This window comes from Monodelphis domestica, chromosome 6, assembly GCF_027887165.1.
Source record: "Monodelphis domestica isolate mMonDom1 chromosome 6, mMonDom1.pri, whole genome shotgun sequence".
NCBI classification, from domain to species: Eukaryota; Metazoa; Chordata; class Mammalia; order Didelphimorphia; family Didelphidae; genus Monodelphis; species Monodelphis domestica.
The window spans coordinates 190,283,509-190,303,032 of NC_077232.1; the positions used below are offsets into that span (position 1 = coordinate 190,283,509).

The window sequence follows — 19,524 nt, forward strand, 5'->3', positions numbered from 1 at the left end:
TGAATCAATGATTAAAATTATAATTTGGTGATTTATAAACTGTAATTCTAGGAGGAACCACTGGCTCCTACCGGAAGATGCTCTGTCTGGCCCATATCAGCATCTTCTGCTGGCTTCCTGTGCTGAAATTGCCAGAAAAGAAGTAGCCTTAATCCTGTAGGAACTTGAGCCTGATTCACAGCCTTAATGTATTCTCCCATTCCTTTCTTGTGTAAGCCTGAGCTGGAACAAATATTTAATTCAGTCATTTAAGAAATATTTACTGCGTCTGACCTGAAGTACAGCCTTTGGAGCTGGTTGTACATTGACCCCGACAGAGCGATGTCATTTTATTCCTCTCCAAGTACAAAGTGCAACAACCAGACAACCAGCTGAGCAGCTAGAGAATTCAAGTGACTGCCCGAGAACACAGAGAATAATAAGCCATTGGTCCCTGCCCTTATGAAGTTTACAGTCTAGGAGAGCTAAGATGGTTGAACAAATAGCAATACTATACAAAGGCTGTGCAGCTATGGGAGGACAGGAAACAAAGTACTATTAAAAATATTTTTTGGAAGGGGTTTGGTTCCATGGAGAATGATGAGAACGGAAATGATAGTGGGTGCCTTAAAAATAAGCAAGAAGGCTTAGAATATTGGAAGCTTTTCATCTAATTCAACAAGTGTTCATTGAGGGCCGACTATGGGCATATCACCTTGCAGATTTTAGGACCTCAGGAAATACTTCTCTAAAGGAGTTGGTCCTTGAAAGTTTGGGACCTAATCACCCGGGGCGGGGGGGGGGGGGAATGTTGATAACAAAGTATTAAGCTATAACTACCCATATTGATCCCTTTATGAGGTGAGATCAGGTGAATTCTTTCTTCTTCTATAATGGAAGGTAAGGGTTTTTTAAGAAAAAAAAATTGGAGGTGGAGATTCAGTAAAAGATAAAACAATGGCATAGCCAGATGGCTGGGACCAATTAGATGAAATGCACTCTCATCAATGATCTGGGCCCCCAGTGAAAGCTAGAGATGTATTGAGAAGGAGCATGGCAAATGACTCCATTTAATTCAATTTTGTGTAACCCTAGTCACAAAGTAAAGGACTTTTTTTTCTTGTTGTTGGAGATGGGTGGCAGAGTTGGAGAGACCAGGGGAGTTCCAGCCTTCTTTAGTTTTCTATGAGTTCTCTTCAAACTTTAGTCCTTCCAGGCACTTGCATTTGCTTCAGCTGCCTTTGACTTTTAGCTTTGAGAAGGAAGATGAATGAAGCCAACTCAGCTTTAGGTTGCTAAAGGAAAAGGCTTAGGGCAGACATGACAGAGACTTCCAGTTCCTCTCATGGCTTCCTAGAGTCTTTTTCTTCAGCAACCTTAAGTGGGGTTGTTTCATCCACTGAAAGCTGGAAGCCATAGGCAGCTAGGTATGGATAGAGTGCTAGGCCTGGAGCAAGGAGATCCTGGGTTCAAATTTGAACTCATATACTAACTAGCTCTATAAATCTGAGCAAATCATTTAACTCTGATTGCTTAGCCATTGCTGCTTCTCTGTCCGCGAATTGATACTAAGATGGAAGGTAGGGTGGAAGGAAGGAAGGAAGGAAGGAAGGAAGGAAGGAAGGAAGGAAGGAAGGAAGGAAGGAAGGAAGGAAGGAAGGAAGGAAAGGAGGGAGGAAAAGAGGGAGAAAGAAAAAGAGAGAGAGGGAGGGAGGGAGGGAAGGAAGGAGAGAGAAAGTCAAATGTGAACAGTAAAATGTAAATAAGCGTATAGGAAAGTTGCATAAATGTATGAATAATTTAGAACATCTGGTCTCATTTAGGGATACAGAGAAATGGTTTTATGATGTCACTACTGAATTTTGGTCTAAGATATCAATTTTTGTCAGAAACAAAAGCAATCCCTAACCATTGATTATATGATTATAACTTGAAACATGGCTGGTAATAGCTTATAATATTCCTTTTTTTAAATTTCACCTTCTGTGATTAACTTTCATATTCCCCTGTGAACAGCCATAAATCCCCATGGGATTCAGGTCAAAGCAGTGCCCAAAAGGTATGTTTGCTTTTTTTTTTCTTTTTGGTTAGAGTTACAGTAGCTATCAAGGACTTCACTAATAGCAAAATAAATAAATTTTTATTTTAAATGCACTGACCTCGATTTCACATTAAAAATGACCGGAGTTTGACACCAAACTGACAGCTGGTTACCACAGCTTGAAAGGTTAAAGTGCTTGAGTATGTATAAATATTATGACTGATCTCTTAAGAGTGTTGGAAGACCCTTTAGAAAAAGGTCCTTGGTTTAACAGTTTACTGAAAGCTTCTCTTTTAGTTTGAGATCACAATATTACAAGAATGTTTTATCTTCTAAATTTAGAATAAATGAATGGAATAATTAAAAGTGTAATTGAATTCACTGAAACACTGATTGTAAATGCTGTCCATCTAGGCTTGATATACTGTAACAGGACTTCTTTGTACAGAACCCTGGAGTTCAGATACTCGTATTCTAATAGTCTGGATAGATAAAGCTCCCCAAAGTTTTCAGTAAGAGAATATCAGCAGTGAAAGTATGTTGAAAATGTTCTGATAAAATATGTTTTGACCCTTCTATTTCACATTGCAATTCAAGAGGAGGGGCAATGAGAAAAGTTAGAGATCAAAGGTGAGACAGGACGGAAATCATTCCTGCACTCTGATCTTTCCAGTTGTTCCAAAGTGCATGCCCACTCTGAAGCCAGCCTTCTTTTTAAATATGATTTTTCTTCATATTTATCTCAAAGCTGTATTCAAAATAACGAAGGCCAGTTGGAGCCTCCTTTGCAGTCATCAGTCGTCAAAGCAAATTTTGGATGACAGAGTCAATTAGAAGGAATAGGAAACAAGAGTGATAAACAAAAGTCCAAGAGACAGAGTTTGTTATTAGGCTTCATAGATTAAGATTATCAGTGAGGCAGAGTTCAGGGAGATGCTTTCCCATGGGGTGTGAGGCAATGTTTCTTAAAGGCACGGAAGGCAATTAGTGAAGAATTAAATGAATAAAGCGAAAGTCTGACAAGACCATTTAATCAGAATGTGTGGTGCAGTAGCACAGAATAAAAAATATCAGAGGTTTTGCAATTTTGAATCATCAGGCCACAGGTCACAATGAATTAGGGTGTGGTGGAATTATTCATGTTTTCATGATTACCAGATAGACAAAAACCTAGAATTTTAATTAGGAGAAGGATGAAAAGAGCAGCAATAGAGGTGTGGTAATAGAGATGGAGGGCATGAATTAGCAAATTATGATGACAGAGAGGTTAGAAGTTGGATGGGTTGATAAGGTGTTCAAAAGGAAATCTAACATAGTCAAATGGATCACAGGATCTTCCTGGAAGTAAACTTAGAGATAACCTAACCCATGAACCTGCTTTTATAGGAGAGAAAACTGTGTTGCCTAAGATTACCTAGTCAGTAAGTAGCAGAACCAACACATTTTTTTTTCAGTTTTGGAAAATCTTATTTAATTTGTTAATTTAGAATATTTCTCCATGGTAACAAGATTTTTGTTCTTTCCCTCCTCTACCCCCACCTCCCTCCCATAGCCGACACACAATTCCACTGGGTTTTACATGTGTCATTGATCAAGAAATATTTCCATATTATTGATATTTGCACTAAAGTGATCATTTAGTCTACATCCCCAATCTTATCCCACTCAACCCATGTGATCAAGCAGTTCTTTATCTTCCGTGTTTCTAGTCCCACAATTCTTTCTTATAGGTCTCTCAGAATTGTCCCAGATCACTGCATTGCCACTAATGGAGAAGTCCATTACATTCGATTGTGCCACAGTGTATCAGTCTCTGTGTACAATGTTCTCCTGGTTCTGCTCCTTTCGCTCTGCATCACTTCCTGGAGGTTGTTCCCGTCTCCATGGAATTCCTCCACTTTATTATTCCTTTTAGCACAATAGTATTCCATCACCATCATATACCACAATTTGTTCAGCCATTCCCCAATTGAAGGGCATCCCCTCATTTTCCAATTTTTTGCTACCACAAAGAGTGCAGCTATGAATATTCTTGTACAAGTCTTTTTCCTTATTATCTCTTTGGGGTACAAACCCAGCAGTGCTATGGCTGGATCAAAGGGCAAGACAGTCATTTAGTGCCCTTTGGGCATAGTTCCAGAATGATTGGATCAATTCCCAACTCTACCAGCAATGTATTAATGTTCCAATTTTGCCACATTCCCTCCAACATTTATTACTTTACTTTGCTGTCATGTTACCCAATCTACTAGGGGTGAGGTGGTACCTCAGAGTTGTTTTGATTTGCATTTCTCTGATTATAAGAGATTTAGAACGCTTTTTCATGTGCTTATTAATAGTTTTGATTTCTTTGACTGAAAATTGCCTATTCATGTCCCTTGCCCATTTATCAATTGGAAAATGGCTTGATTTTTTGTACAATTGATTTATCTCCTTATAAATTTGAGTGATTAGACCTTCGTCAGAGGTTTTTGTTATAAATATTTTCCCAAATTTGTTGCTTCCCTTCTAATTTTGGTTGCGTTGGTTTTGTTTGTACAAACCCTTTTTAATTTAATGTAATCAAAATTATTTATTTTACATTTTGTAATTTTTTTCTAACTCTTGCTTGGTCTTAAAATCTTTCCTTTCCCAAAGATCTGACAGTTATACTATTCTGTATTCACTTAATTTACTTATAATTTCCTTTTTTATATTCAAGTCATTCACCTATTCTGAGTTTATCTTGGTGTAGGGTGTGAGATGTTGATCTAAACCTAATCTCTCCCATACTGTTCTCCAATTTTCCCAGAAGTTTTTGTCAAATAGTGAATTTTTGTCCCCAAAGCTAGAATCTTTGGGTTTATCATAGACTGTCTTGCTGAGGTCACTTGCCCCAAGTCTGTTCCACTGATCCTCTCTCCTGTCTCTTAGCCAGTACCATATTGTTTTGATGACTAAGCAGAGCCAACATTTAAACCAAGACCTTAAGAATCTAAATTCAATAGGCTTTCTATGATTCCTGTGTTTTCCCTTGTGATATAAAATCTATTATTTGTATTGCATTTTGAGGTTTTGACAATTTTTTAGAGGTAAATCCATATTTAAGAAGAGTTTAATTATATCACAAATTTTGAGTTCATGGTGAAAAGACAAACAAGCAAAGAGAGCAAATAGATGGTATGATATACATTGCACTCATCAAACCAAGTTAATGAGGGGAAAGAGGGGGGAGAAAAAATGGTATTATCAGAATATAAACCATGGGCAGTTGGGTGGAGCAGTAGATAGAGCACTGGGTTTGGAATCAGGGAAATTATATCTTCATGAGTTCAAATCTGGCCTGAGACACTTTCTAGCTATGTGACCCTGGGCAAGTCACTTAGCCCCCTTTGTCTCAGTTCCTCATTTGTGAAATGAGTTGGAGGAGATGGAAAACCACTCTAGGAACTTTGCCCAAAAAAATCCCAAATGGAGTCACAAAAATCAGACACTACCCAAAACAACAATTGAAATTTAAGTGTGCTTTCCTTACAACAAACCTTGAAAGGTAAGTTATGTCAATATTTTACAGAGGAAATTAATGCCCAAGAAGACTAAATTATATATCCTTGGTCATACAAAGTATCAGAACCATGCTTCAAGTTGAGGTTCTTAATTACATGTCTAGTGTTGACACAACTACCCACTTCTTTTTTTTTCCACTCATTTTATTTTTTGAGCAGTATGATTACAGGGATTATTTAACACAATTTTGATTATTTGATCATTTCATTACGTCCCTTATGTATCTGCTATCCAGTGATCCAAATGTCTTCCAAAGAGGTTCTTTCTATGTTTATACTATAACTTGAGATGCCAGCCTCCTATTATAAACATGTCCTATTTTATGTTTTTTATTTTTTTTAATGACTGTTATGCAGAAAATGAAGCTTGAACTTGTGACACTAATCTCTTTTTTCATTCTTTTCTAATTGTTTCAGTCAGTGCATTTGGCTATCCACTAGCCTTCATTAAAGGTTTGATTGAAAAGAAGGCTAAAATTTTGGAAAAAAAATATGTTAAAATTAATGGAAAGACGGGGGGCAGCTGGATAGCTCAGTGGATTGAGAACCAGCCCTAGAGACGGGAGGTCCTAGGTTCAAATCTGGCCTCAGACACTTCCCAGCTGTGTGACCCTGGGCAAGTCACTTGACCCCCATTGCCTAGCCCTTACCACTCTTCTGCCTTGGAGCCAATACACAGTATTGACTCCAAGACAGAAGGTAAGGGTTTAAAAAAAAATTAATGGAAAGACAATTGCAAAGGGAACCTCCAAGTTTCTCCTGTGTTGATTAAAAAAATTACAATTTGATTATTATTGACTCATTTATTTTTTTTCCTAAGTGAATCATTCAAACTGGAGCCTTTGTGTTTTGTCAATACTAGGCTGGTATGCCTAGTACTTTTTAAAAAAAGTTTCATTGATGTGTTTTATTTTTACATTTAAAGATGACTCATTTCATGGAAGAACTCATGAAACAAAATATAGTAAGAAAAACTAATAATATAGTGATCTCATCTGAAAGGGCATAAGACATATCACTCTTTAGCACCTTTCTATTTTTTAAAAATAAATTTCATTGCTATCTTTTGTTTTACATTACCTAAATTTTCCCCTGTATCACTTTTCTTCCTTCACCCAAGAAGTCTTCCAATGAAATATTTTTTTAAAAAGAGGAAAATGTTTAACAAAACAAGCCAGCCTACCTACAAAAACATCTGAAAATCCATGTAATATGTTTCCAAACCTGCAGAACTTTCACCTCTGCAAAACTCTGTGTGTGTGTGTGTGTGTGCACACACGCATGTGTAACATTTACTTTTGATTATTTCATGGGGGTTGTTCTGCCATTTATATTGTTGTGGTCATTATATATTATTCTCTTGTGAGGCTGAAAAGAAGGAGAAGTATGTTTCCTTCAGTTTGCATCAGTACAGATAAGTCTTTCTGTGTTTCTTTGTATTCATCCAATATTTTTCATCTTGTTGTATAGTAATATTCCATTACACTCATGTACTATGATTTGTTTAGCCATTCTCCAAATGATAGGTATTTACTTTATTTCCAGTTTTTAGCTCCTATAAACAGTTGGTTATTTATGGGAACTTTCTTCTTTATCAATGACACCTTTGGGGTATATACCTAGTAGTGGAATATCTAGACCTTAGGTTTTGAACATTTAAATGGCTTTATTTGCGTAATTTCAAACTATTTTCTAAAATGATTGTAATAATTCTCAACTCCATCAACCATACTTATGATTCTCTTTTTAGTGTTCTTATCTTTCCATAAATCTTCTAACATTTACTAATCTCAGTTTTAGTCATCTTTGCAATTTTCTAGATATAAGATAAAGCCTCAGGTTTGTTTTGATTTATATTTCTCTTATTAGTAGTAATATGAAAATTTGGTTGTTAATATTTTATCATTTAGCTTGGAAGAACTGTTTGTTCACATGCTCTGACCAATTATCTTTTGAGGAATGGCTTTTAGTTCAATATGTTTCTCTAAATTGTATATATGGGGGGCAGCTGAGTGGCTCAGTGGATAGAGAGCCAGGCCTAGAGATGGGAGGTCCTAGGTTCAAATCTGGCCTCAGACCCTTTCCAGCTGTGTGACCCTGGGCAAGTCACTTGACCCCCATTGCCTAGCCCTTACCACTCTTCTGCCTTGGAGCCAATACACAGTATTGACTCCAAGATGGAAGGTAAGGGTTTAAAAAAACAAACAAATAAATAAATAAATTGTATGTATGTTTATTTTTCTGTTAGTTTTGTGTGTGTGTGAGTGTGTGTGTGTGTGGGGGGGGGGAATGTCTAGTCATTCAACTCCTTCCCTTTTGGTTCTAAATGCATCAATTTTCCTTATGCAAAAGCTTTTCAATTTCATGTAATAAAAATTCTCTCTTTTATCTTATAATTACTACAATACCTTAGTTCCTTAAGAATACACTTCTCTTTTGTTTTTCTTGCTTTCTCAGTTGGTGAGGGAAAAAGCAATGGGAGAGTAAAGATAGATCTTTGTTACAAAAAAATTAACTAAAAAAGAATATACCTCCTAACTATAATCATAAAAAGTATATTATATACTTCTTTTCTAATATAGTATGATGTTTAATATTCAGGTTGTTTTTTTCATTTGAATTTTTTGTAGGATTTGTTGTAAGATGTAAAACTTAATGTTTGCTACAATGCCATCTATTTCCTCTAGCAATTCTTTTCAAATAGAGTTCTTTCCTATGAAATTGGTATTTTCAGGTTTATCTAGATCACTGGGTTATTGAGTTCCATTATTTCTGATTCTCTTTTGCTTAATCTCTTCAATTGACATACTTCATTATTTTTTAAATACTACCAAATGATTTTAATGACAGCTGCTATATAATATTGTATGATGTTTGGAATTACTATTCTTCCTTTACTCCTAACTTTAAAAAAATTATTATTTACCTTTATTTATCTTTTATTCCTCCAATGAATTTTACTATGAGTTTGTTGATTCCTCTAAGATATCTCTTCAGAAACTTTAATTAGTATAGCATTAAAATTATAAATTAATTTTGATTATATTGTCATTTTTATTTTATAAGCATGGCCCATCCATGGCACTAAATATTCCTCCAAATATTTAAGTTATTCTTTATTTCTTCAAAGAGCATTTAGTAATTGAATCTATACAAATATTGAATGTGCTTTGGTAAATTGACTCCCAAATATTTTATGTACCATGTTACTATTTGGAATGGAATTTATCTTTTTTTACAGTTCCCGCTAAGGTTTTGTCCTTTTTACCCAGAAATCCTGCTGATTTTAGAAGGGTTTATTTTGTAGCTTGCAACTTTATTTTTATCTCTCCATTTCCCCTGAAAAAATAAATAAATAAATAAGCGAATAAATGAATAAATGGAAAACCTACAACAAACACATCTTTCAGAACAAACATGCTTAGCCTTGCAAAACAAAATTCCACATTGGCTTTTCCCAAAAATGCATTCTCATTCTGAGTTTTAAATCCATCACCTCTCTGGCAGGATGTAGATAGCATGATTCATTTTCTGTCCTTCAGACTCATTGTTTATGATTAATTATGTCAGGCAGAATTCTAAAGTTTTCAAAGTTGTCTTTTTCTAAAATGATGTTGCCTTTATGTACAATATTCTCCTAGTTCTGCTCATTTCATTCAGCATCACATCATAGTTTCCCCATTTCTTCTGAAATTCTTCACTTTATCATTTATCACATAATATTATTCTATTATATTTCCATACCACTATTGGTTAAAGAGAGGGAAACTCAAGTACTTTCTAGACTGGGAATACTATGAAAAAAAGATGCTATAAATATTTGTGAACATATGGGTTCTTATCCTCTTTCTTTGATGTAGTCTGAACTTTGTTAGAACTATTAGTTGTCTCAATTACTCTCATTGAAGATCCTGTAAGATTTTCTACATAAATGATCATTTCATTAGAAAATAGTGATAATCTGGTTTCCTCTTTGCATAGTTTTATTTTTGTGGTTCTCTTGCCTAATTGCCTTTGCTAGTATTTCTAGATAAATATTAAAATAATAGAACAAAGAATGAATTTCCTTGCTTGCTTCCTGTGTCTACTAGGAGGCAATCTAATATATATATATGTATATATATATACGTATATATATATATGCATATATATAATATATATACCATTGTATATGATGTTTATTTTTGGTTTTAGATAGGAATTTTTTCAGATAGATTTCTTTGTAATATTTTACAAGGTCCCTTTATACCTCTACTATTTTCTCAATGGCTAGATAGAAAATCATGTGAAACCATTTCCTTCATCTCCTAGATCTTAGAGGTCCTTGAGATCCTCAAATACCCCCAAGTGATAAACTCCATCTTGAAGATCTGAAAACTTACCTTCAGAGGGAGAAAGAAGATCCTGACAAAGCAATTAAGACTTCATCACAGAAAGAAAAGAGTCCTCAGAAATAAGGGCCTGAAGTTATCCTTTGTAAGGTCACTCATCCCAAAAAACATCACAGACAAGTTTGGAATTCATTCAGAGACTTCTCAATCCCTCTAAATCACACTAGGTACACCAAGACAATCCTCCAACCCTTTGTCTCCTTATCTTCCTCTTCCAGCAGAGAGGACAGTTTCCTTTTGGGTTGGGGGAAGAGGATACACAACTTTATGATCCTAGGAGTCATTTGGGTCAAGTCTGTAGAAGAACTCTGGGAAAGAGATGAAGACACCATAGATGATGGGGGAGATGAGATAAAAATCTTTCTTCCCTCCTACCCACAAGGGTTAAAGAGGTTTTCTCCCCCTCAGTGACTGTTGGGAAAGAATACAGGGTCCTAGAAAAGTATCAATGGTTTGCACTATAATCTCAGTAGATTCAAGAGAACAGGGTCAATAAATAAGCAAGTTTATAAAGATAAAGTTCAAAGGCCTTTATTGAGCTAGCTCAGTGTACATTTATGTAGAAGCATCTGCCCTAATCTTTCTATTGAAAAAAAAATTAATCTATTTTCTCTCCCTCTTACTCCAGCCCCCACCCCACTGGGAAAAGAAAACAAAACAAAACAAAACAAATTTTTTTAAAAATATGCATAGTCAAGCAATACTAATTCTTTTAATGGCAATTACTATGTAATATATATGTGTATATGTATACATATGCAGATATATATCCTTTTCTGCATCCTAAATCTATCACCTCTCTGTCATGGATAATATGTTTCATCATCAAGACCTCTAAAATTATGACTAGTCATTGTACTGATCATAGTTCTTACAACTTTCAAAGTTGTTTAATTTGATAGCATTGCTATTTTATATATTGTTCTGGTTATACTCATTTTATTCTTCATCAGTTTTTAAAACTGTTCATTTTTAATAATATTGAAGTTTATAGTATGAAGCAGTTCTGGTTCTGCTTATTTCATTATATCACTTCATAGAAATCTCTTTTTTTTTTAAATCATCTATTTTCTCATTTCTTATCACGCAATAATACTCTATAACATTCATATACCACATCGTATTCAGTCATCCTTCAACTTATGGGCAGGCCCTCAGTTTTCAGTGCTTTGCTACTAAAAAAGAGCTGCTGTATATATTTTCATCCATAAAGAACTTTTTCCTGTATCACTGATCTTTTTCTAATTCAATATTTCTTACCCAATATCTCTTATGATGATTTGCTTATAAATCATTAGTAATTTGCTTTGGTCTATTAATAGTTAGTTTTTTAGTACAACTACTAACAATTTTGCTTGGAGCTCCATCATTTATAGCCATACAATAGCTTAAGTATACAATTGTTGTGGAAAAGATGGTTTCTGTTTAAGGAGAGGCTCAGGATTATTGAAGCCATCTCACCATTTCTATAATTCATCCTTCTGTCTTCTTGCTCAGTACTGTTTCCTGCTCATTTGAAGCTCTTCTGGGCACTGGGTAGAAATTTGATAGATAATTTCTGGGAGGATGTGAATAAGAATGACAAATGATGAGAAGGCCTATTTGTGTAGCAATCTGCACAATTGTTTGGAGTAGCCTCACATCAATGAGATCCTAGATCGATGGATGCATGGCTGTCAATGAGGTTATCACATCAATGAAAAGCAAGGAAGCATTGCATTGCTATTTTAGACAAAGTAATAACTTAGAATCAACAAGAAATGTGATAAAAATGTTTGCCAGCTGCCCTCCTTCAGTTTTCTTATAATGGCTTAACCATGGTGCACAAATTCAAATAATTCTTCTTTTTAGGCATTCTGGTTTGTAAGTGATGATGGAATGAATGAATAAATGACTATCTATGACTGAAAGTCACGGGGTACTATTATCTCTGAAGAATTAAAAATTAATAATTCTACAGAGGACAGCAAAGAAGCATGGGTGTGCTAAAGAGAAAATAAGGAAAAATACTCGCACAAAAATATTTATAGCTTCACTTTTTTGGTGGCAAAAAATTGGAAAATGGGGGGTGCTGTCCATTGATTGGAGAATGACTGAACAAATTGTTGTATCTGATGGTGATGCAATATTATTGTGCTGAAAGGAATGATGAACTGGAGGAATTCCATGTGAACTGGAAGAACCTCCAGGAATTAATGCAGAGTAAAAGGAGCAGAACCAGGAGAACACAGAGATTGTACACTGTGGTACAATGGAATGTAATAGACTTCTCTACTAGCAACAATGCAATGATCCAGGACAATCCTGAGGAATTTATAAGAAAGAGCACTATCCATATTCAGAGAAAGAACTGTGGGAGTAGAAACGCAGAAGAAAAACATATGATCAATCATTTAGTTCAATAGGGATATGATTGGGGTTTTGATATTAAAGGATCACTTTACTGCAAATACAAATAACATGGAAATAGGTTTTGAACAGTGATACATGTATAACCCAGTGGAATTGCTTTGACAGCTCCAGGAAGGGGGAAGGGAAGAGTGAGGGGAAAATCATGAATCATGTAACCATGGAAAATATTCTAAATAATTATTTTTTAGAGAAGCATGGGTATGTAGAGGCTATAACATATAATAAATAAGGTACTTTTTTTTCAAACCCTTACCTTCCGTCTTGGAGTCAATACTGTGTATTGGTTCTAAGGGAGAAGAGGAGTAAGGACTAGGCAATGGGAGTTAAGTGACTTGCCCAGGGTCACACAGCTGGGAAGGATCTGAGGCCAGATTTAAACCCAGGACCTCCCGTCTCTAGGCCTGGCTCTCAATCCACTGAGCTACCCAGCTGCCCCCAACAAATAAGGTACTTTGAAGACTAACCAAAGTAAAAGATGTCCTGAAAGGATGATTGAGATAAAAGATGGGAAAGTCATGTGTCAAGAGCAATAGTTGGGAGAATACCCTGTATACTGCTAGCGTCCATGAGATATAAAGAAAAAGAGGAAGACCACAGCACATCACGTCAATATTCTCTGGTAAACATATTGGGTGCCATTGACAAGGGTTTTACAGAGGGATAAATGGAAATCAAAGGCTTGTCGCCTGCCACACTAGAAGGAACTTCAACGTTAATGAGACCACAGATCCACTGAAATATATAGATATTTTCTGAGGTGCTGTTAATTTCCTATGTTAGAAAATTGATCAATTGCTGATTCCCGACTCAGTTAGAAGACCAAGAAAATATCATTACTATAACTAGTTAGCATGATTTATGAAACTATTTCAAAGTGACTCTTTACTTAAAACTAATATTCTTTTGTTTGTTTGTATCCTTAGCACCTGGCCTGACTGGAATTGTTGGAGGTCGTCCAAAAGTGTAAGTTTACTGGTGATTAGTTGATTAATTAAATTACCCTTTTAAAAAAATGGTTCATTGTAGCATTGTTTTGTGGCCAAGGATAAAAGAAGAAAGGAGGGAACCGAGTTACTGAGGTCACATTCTGTACATTCTTGTCCCTGAAATTCATCTGGGAACTTTGCTTTGACTCACAGACCATAAGCTTCCCTTATCTGGAGAATATACTCTTGGGAGCAACTGTACTTGGATAAATCTTCTTTAAGGTGTAAAGTCCTTTTGTGCATAAGGCAATGACTTTTTCCAAGAAAGAGCATGATAAAGTTCAGAGGTAATTTACCCTCTGTCTACGAGACTTTACCCCAGGAAAGAAAATTTACTTGAAAATTCAATGGCTTCTGTAGAATATCATATGAGAGAAATAGAGAAAGTTAATCTCTTCATCTAAATTAGCTCCTTACTCCTAGAGGGGTGTTCCATTTGGTCTGGCTCCCTAGTGCAGTCATTATCGCTCTAGTTCTTCCTCTTTGTGGAAAGAAATTAAAACAGGATCATAGAATGTTCAAGGTAGAAGGGCCCTTGAAGATCATTTAGTACAATCCCTGATTCTAAGAAGCAACAGAATGTGGGGAGAAAGCATTAATCAGAAATTTGTGTTGGAATCTCAGTCCTGACAATTATTATGTGTTCTACTTGACGATACCCTTGTTCCTCTATCTCAGCAGCTTCCCCCAACCCCAGGGATTTCTCTCTCATGTGCACTGGCCTCTACCCTTCTTTCTCTGCAGGGATCTGAGACATCCATCGTTCTTTTTAAAAACCCGAAGCTTGACAAGGGGGAAATCAAAGAATCTGTTCTCTGGTTTCTACAGCAAACCTAGGCAAAAGTGAATAGAACCTTGTTGGAAAATACAGGCCTTAGGATAGCTATAGACTTGTATATGACCTTAAGGCAGCAATTGTTTTTTAGAGTGAGGGATTCTTTTATGAACAAAAAGAGAGGAATCCTACATAGAGCAAACTATTAGTTTTCACTAATAATGGATCAAATAGGTCAAAGAAAATTTAGAGAATGAATGAGATTAATTGGATAAGTATTGGACCTATGACTTTATTGATATAGGGAACTCCCTGATGAGAAAATCCCCTCTTCTGCAATGTATAGCCTTAGAAAATTGCCCAGAATGCTTAGAAGTAAGATAACTTACCCAAGACCTTTCATGCAATATGAGTCATAGGTTGTTCTTTAACTAGATCTTTCTGGATTGAAGGCCAGCTTTCTGTATCTAATATGTCACCATGCCTCTCCACTCCATGCTGGTTCTCAATTATTTATGTTAATTCAAAAAACCTCTTTGGCCCTTGATTATGAGTAAACTAAATGGAATTTAATATTACTTCAAATAAATTATTTGATTTTGCTGACCTTAGTGTCTGTTTAGCAACAGAAAACACAAAAGATGTTTAAAATTCCTCCTTGAAAAGAAACTACTAAAAGCCTCAAGTGTTCCCTCACCCACATCCTCAAATTAACTCCAAGAAGAAAAGCTGTATCGTATAGGGAATTTTTCCCTTAATTGGGATAATCCTCATTTCTTGTCCAGGAATCTATGGCCAAAATTTCTGGGACTGCACATTTAACTTAGACCCTCAGCAGTGCATTTGTCAAATTCATACACATTTTATTAATTGAAAAGGCCTCTTCCTCCTCCTCCTCCTCCTGCCAGTTTTTAGTTATGAATATTCCTCCCTATTTGTGGTGTAATATCCAGAACTAGTTAAAAGGATTTGGGATCAGACCCTTCCTCTGATAGGAATTACTGGGTCTCCCTAGGTAAGTCAACCTATTCAGACCTCCATTTCCTCATCTATAAAATAAGGACTTTGGACCAAATAACTTCTAAATTCCTTCCTGTCCTAATGCTATGATTCTATGTATCCTCACAAGAAAATGTAAGCTCCATGTGGGCAGTGACTGTTTTTCATTTCTGTCTTTGTACCCCAAACTTAGCATAATACCTGATACATAATAGGCAGTTAATAATGCTTGTTGGATTAGATTGGATAGTCATGTAGTTGGGGAGAATAAATGCTGAATACTTTTAAATAAATCTAAGAAAATTCATATCTTTGTGAAAATAAAATTATATCTCATAAAATTATCTGTCTCACAATATTGAATAACCACACCATTCTTTTCTATCCTAACTTCTGTCCCATGCTCATCCCATCCCACCAACTACTTCTAGAACTTATATATCTGTATCTCTGATTACTCCTGAATTTCTATATTTTTCTATCCCTGTTTATATTTGTACATCCACATCTGGCCTCAGATACTTATTAACTGTGTGACCTTGGACAAGCCACTTAAGCCTGTTTGCCTCAGTTCCTCATCTGTCAAATGAGCTGGAGAAGAAAATGACAAACCATCCCAATATCTTAACTAAGAAAATAAACAACAACAATAATTTGGATGTGTTTATTTATGTCTGTTCTTTCGTACTTGTGGTTAAGATCAAACGCTGAATCTCTACAAACAACATCATCCAGTGTTCTCACAAATGAATGCCACTGGTCTTGAGGGAGGCTTGGTGAAAACGTGTTTATGAATTAATAAAAATACATGATTACAACTAGAAAAAAAGTGAAGTTTCACAGCCTACTTATAGCAGATCAGCAGTATTTTTATGGTAACATTTTTTATGGAATAATATATTTTTACCATCATGTAAGTAAAAAAGAGAGATGAAGAAGAAAATACATTAGAGGAGGTAAACCAGGGTGTAACCAGGAAGTGTATAGATATAGTATGCAACTCTCACCTCCTTTTTGCAAGTCATCGTAATTTGTTGGATTGATCCTGGTTATCCTCCTTTCTTTGTATCTCCAGATCTACAGTTCTGAAACCATTTTTCTTCTTATATCCTCAAAGAAATGTCAAGGTAAGAGTTATTTCTAATTTTGCTAATTCTATTGGCCCAATGGCCAATTGCAAATTCTTTTGTTTCGAAAATGTTGCTGATAGAGACCAGAAATAAATAAAATCATAAAGTTTTTTAGTTCTGTAGTGATACAGATATTTTTGAAAATTTAATTAGAATAAGCATCTATCAGAGTGGATTTTGTTATTCATTCTAGTGAATACAATAAAACTAGTAAATGAAATGATGTCTTACTTTTGTATTGCCTTCAATTTCTAGAAAGGTATATAATTGCGAAATGGGGTATTCTGATTAGTTGAGAATTAACTCACATGAGGCAAAGCTGTCTATAGTATGTGTCCCTGTTGGGATGGAAGGACCTGTGTTCTACTTGCTTCTGGAACTCATTTTCAGATATTTATAGTTGTTTTTGTTGGTTGTAAGGGGAACCCCCTACCTCCCAGGGTTGTGAATTTTCTTCTCATCGGACCCATCCCATTAGCATGGCTAGAACGCTCCAAACAGAGGTCACAGGTTAAGAGCCCTAGGAACATTACCTGGAATAAGGATTACAGTCCAAGTCAGAGAGACTGATTGGTTCCTGAGACTTGATAGACCAGCTCAGAGAGATAGGAAGTGACGTGGAGAAAAGGGATATAAAAGATGAGACCGTAGAGGAGATTGAGGTCTCTTGGCATGAGTTTTCTGGGTTTGATTCTTCTACTCCATTCAGCATTGGTGGCTCGGGCAAAAGATAAGTGAACTGGTAAGACTTGCTCTGAAGAGATTACCAGACTTCCACGTGGAGATTGGAACCTTGTCAAGGAGCAAGCTGAAATTCTATGGATCAGATTTTAGAGTGGTAGGCTAGGAAATAATTTTTCCACTTTCTTCCTTCCTTTTTTCTTTCTTATACTATATTAATATTAAATTAAATTGTTAAAAGCTACTATCATCCTCATGACTTAAGAGTTAATTTTATAAATGTGACCACAAAATTTTTTTGCTAATATTATTTAACAAAACCAATCTCTAAATATTTCATGTAGCATTTTAATTATTACATATTATGGTTATTTTCATTATTACAGCTGACCTTTGATATCTGCATTTTTAGAAGCTCAGTCCTTTATCAGCCATAAGTCTTCTCTCCAATAACTAAATTATTGACCTTGGTGTCAAAAGTTTGAAAAAGGTATCATAAAAAATGTTATATAATCTAAAATACATAAATTATATTTCAAGTAATAGACCTAAATGAGAAATATCAATTCTTGCCCCAAATTTTACATAGATAGTAGAGTTTTGACCCATGAGGAATGCCAAACATGTCAAAAATGAAATTGTACTGAGAGGAATGCCTTAAATGTAATGGAAGATTTAAAAGATGAATGCCAAATTTAAGGAAGCACAAATAAAAGTGTAATTAGCATGTTGCTCCTTTTCCAAGTTTATTTGCTAATAAAAGTTTAACAGCACCAATAAGATTTGAAACTGTATCAATTTTTCCCACCAATCAAGGGTTTCTGTAGGTTGAAAGCACAGAGGTTTAAAAAAAAAATTGAGAAATGGTAAATAAATGGATGAATTCTTCCCTAACCTAATCTGTTCCCCTGCAGATAACAAAGATTGAACTGACCTTGCCAGAGTCAATCCTTGCTTTAAGATTCTTGTATTCTTGTAATACATAGAAAAGCTTTCAAGAAAGTCTTTCAGGGGGCAGCTGGGTGGCTCAGTGGACAGTGGATTGAGAGTCAGGCCTAGAGACCGGAGGTCCTAGATTCAAATCTAGCTTCGCACACTTCCCAGCTGTGTGACGCTGGGCAAGTCACTAACCCCCCCACTGCCTAGCCCTTACCACTCTTCTGCCTTGAAGCCAATACACAGTATTGACTCCAAGATGGAAGATGAAAGAAAGGAAGGAAGGAAGGAAGGAAGAAAGGAAGGAAGGAAGGGAGGAGGGAAGGAAGGGAGGAAGGAAGGGAGGAAGGAAGGGAAGAAGGAAGGAAGGAAGGAAGGAAGGAAGGAAGGAAGGAAGGAAGGAAGGAAGGAAGGAAGGAAGGAAGGAAGGAAGGAAGGAAGGAAGGAAGGAAGGAAGAGGGAGGGAAGGAGGAAAGAAGGAAGGAAGGGAGGGAGGGAGGGAGGGAGGGAGGGAGGAAGGAAGTCTTTCACTTTACCTCAAGTTTTCAGATAGGTAGTTTTCAAGTAAAGAGCTTTGGATCTTATTGGTCTCCTTCCTCAGTATCCGCTAATTTCTGGGTTCATTTATCTGTTCTTCCCTATTGAGTTTTGGTTGATTGAATGCCTGGAATTGAATATTGGGTGTATAATTATATATTTTCTAATTAGGCACAGAATATGGGATTCTATTGTTCCTTTTTTTGGGGGGGAACAGCACAATCCCGGGTTCAAATCTAATCTCAGATACTTCCTAGCTATGTGGCCCTGGGCAAGTCACTTGACTTTTCAGTGCTCAAGGCCAAAGGTTCTCAAATTTTTACTTTAGGACCCTTTTACAATCTTAAAAAATTTTAAGTTCCCACTCCAGGAGCTTTTACATATGGTTATATCTATCATTATTTAGAATATATCTATCAATATTAGAAATTTAAAATGTCTTAGTATTATTATGAAAATAGTTTTGACCAGTAGATACCCTGAAAGTGTATCTTATCTACACAGAAGTCCTCAGACCACACTTTGGAAAACATTGCTTTAAGCAACTCCATAATAATAATAAGTAGCACTCATTATATCAGGCACTATGCAAGTACTTTAATAGTAAAAATAATAACTAACATTTACATAGTACTACTTCCTATCTTCCAGGAGCATTACAATAATTATATCATTTAATCCTCACAATATCCCTGGGAAGTAGGTGCTCTTATTATCCCTATTTTTACAGATGAAGAAACTGAGGCAAACAGAGGTTAAGTGACTTGCTCAGGATCACTTGTCTTGGGCTGTGTAAACTCAGGACTATCCTGAGCCCAGATCCAGTGCTCTATCAACTACCATACAACTGTCCTGCCCCTGAGGTTATAAATTGCTAAGAAACTGCCTGCTTTGTTAGTAGTTTTCTTATCCAAAGGAGGCAGTGATATCTTTGGGGAAGGTGAATTCCCTTATCAGGAGCTCAGCATGCTAAGGAAATCATGAATCTGGACTAAAAACAAAAAACTGGACATTAACCATATTAGTAGATAAGCCAAATTCTTTTTCCCCCCAAGATTTGCACAAATGAGATAATTAGAAGACACCTCCGTGGTATATACTTTTAATCTTTT

At 35.8% G+C, this 19,524-nt stretch overlaps 1 protein-coding gene across 1 annotated transcript in view; it reads left to right on the top strand.

Annotated features, from left to right (window-relative positions):
• LOC103100221 (uncharacterized) overlaps positions 1-19,524 on the top strand; it is a 139,953-nt gene that overhangs the window by 84,400 nt on the left and 36,029 nt on the right. Inside the window, exons 14-15 of the mRNA XM_007496208.2 lie at positions 13,292-13,331; positions 16,204-16,255. Coding sequence (XP_007496270.2) covers positions 13,292-13,331; positions 16,204-16,255 — 92 coding nt within the window. The remainder of the gene's footprint in view (positions 1-13,291; positions 13,332-16,203; positions 16,256-19,524) is intronic.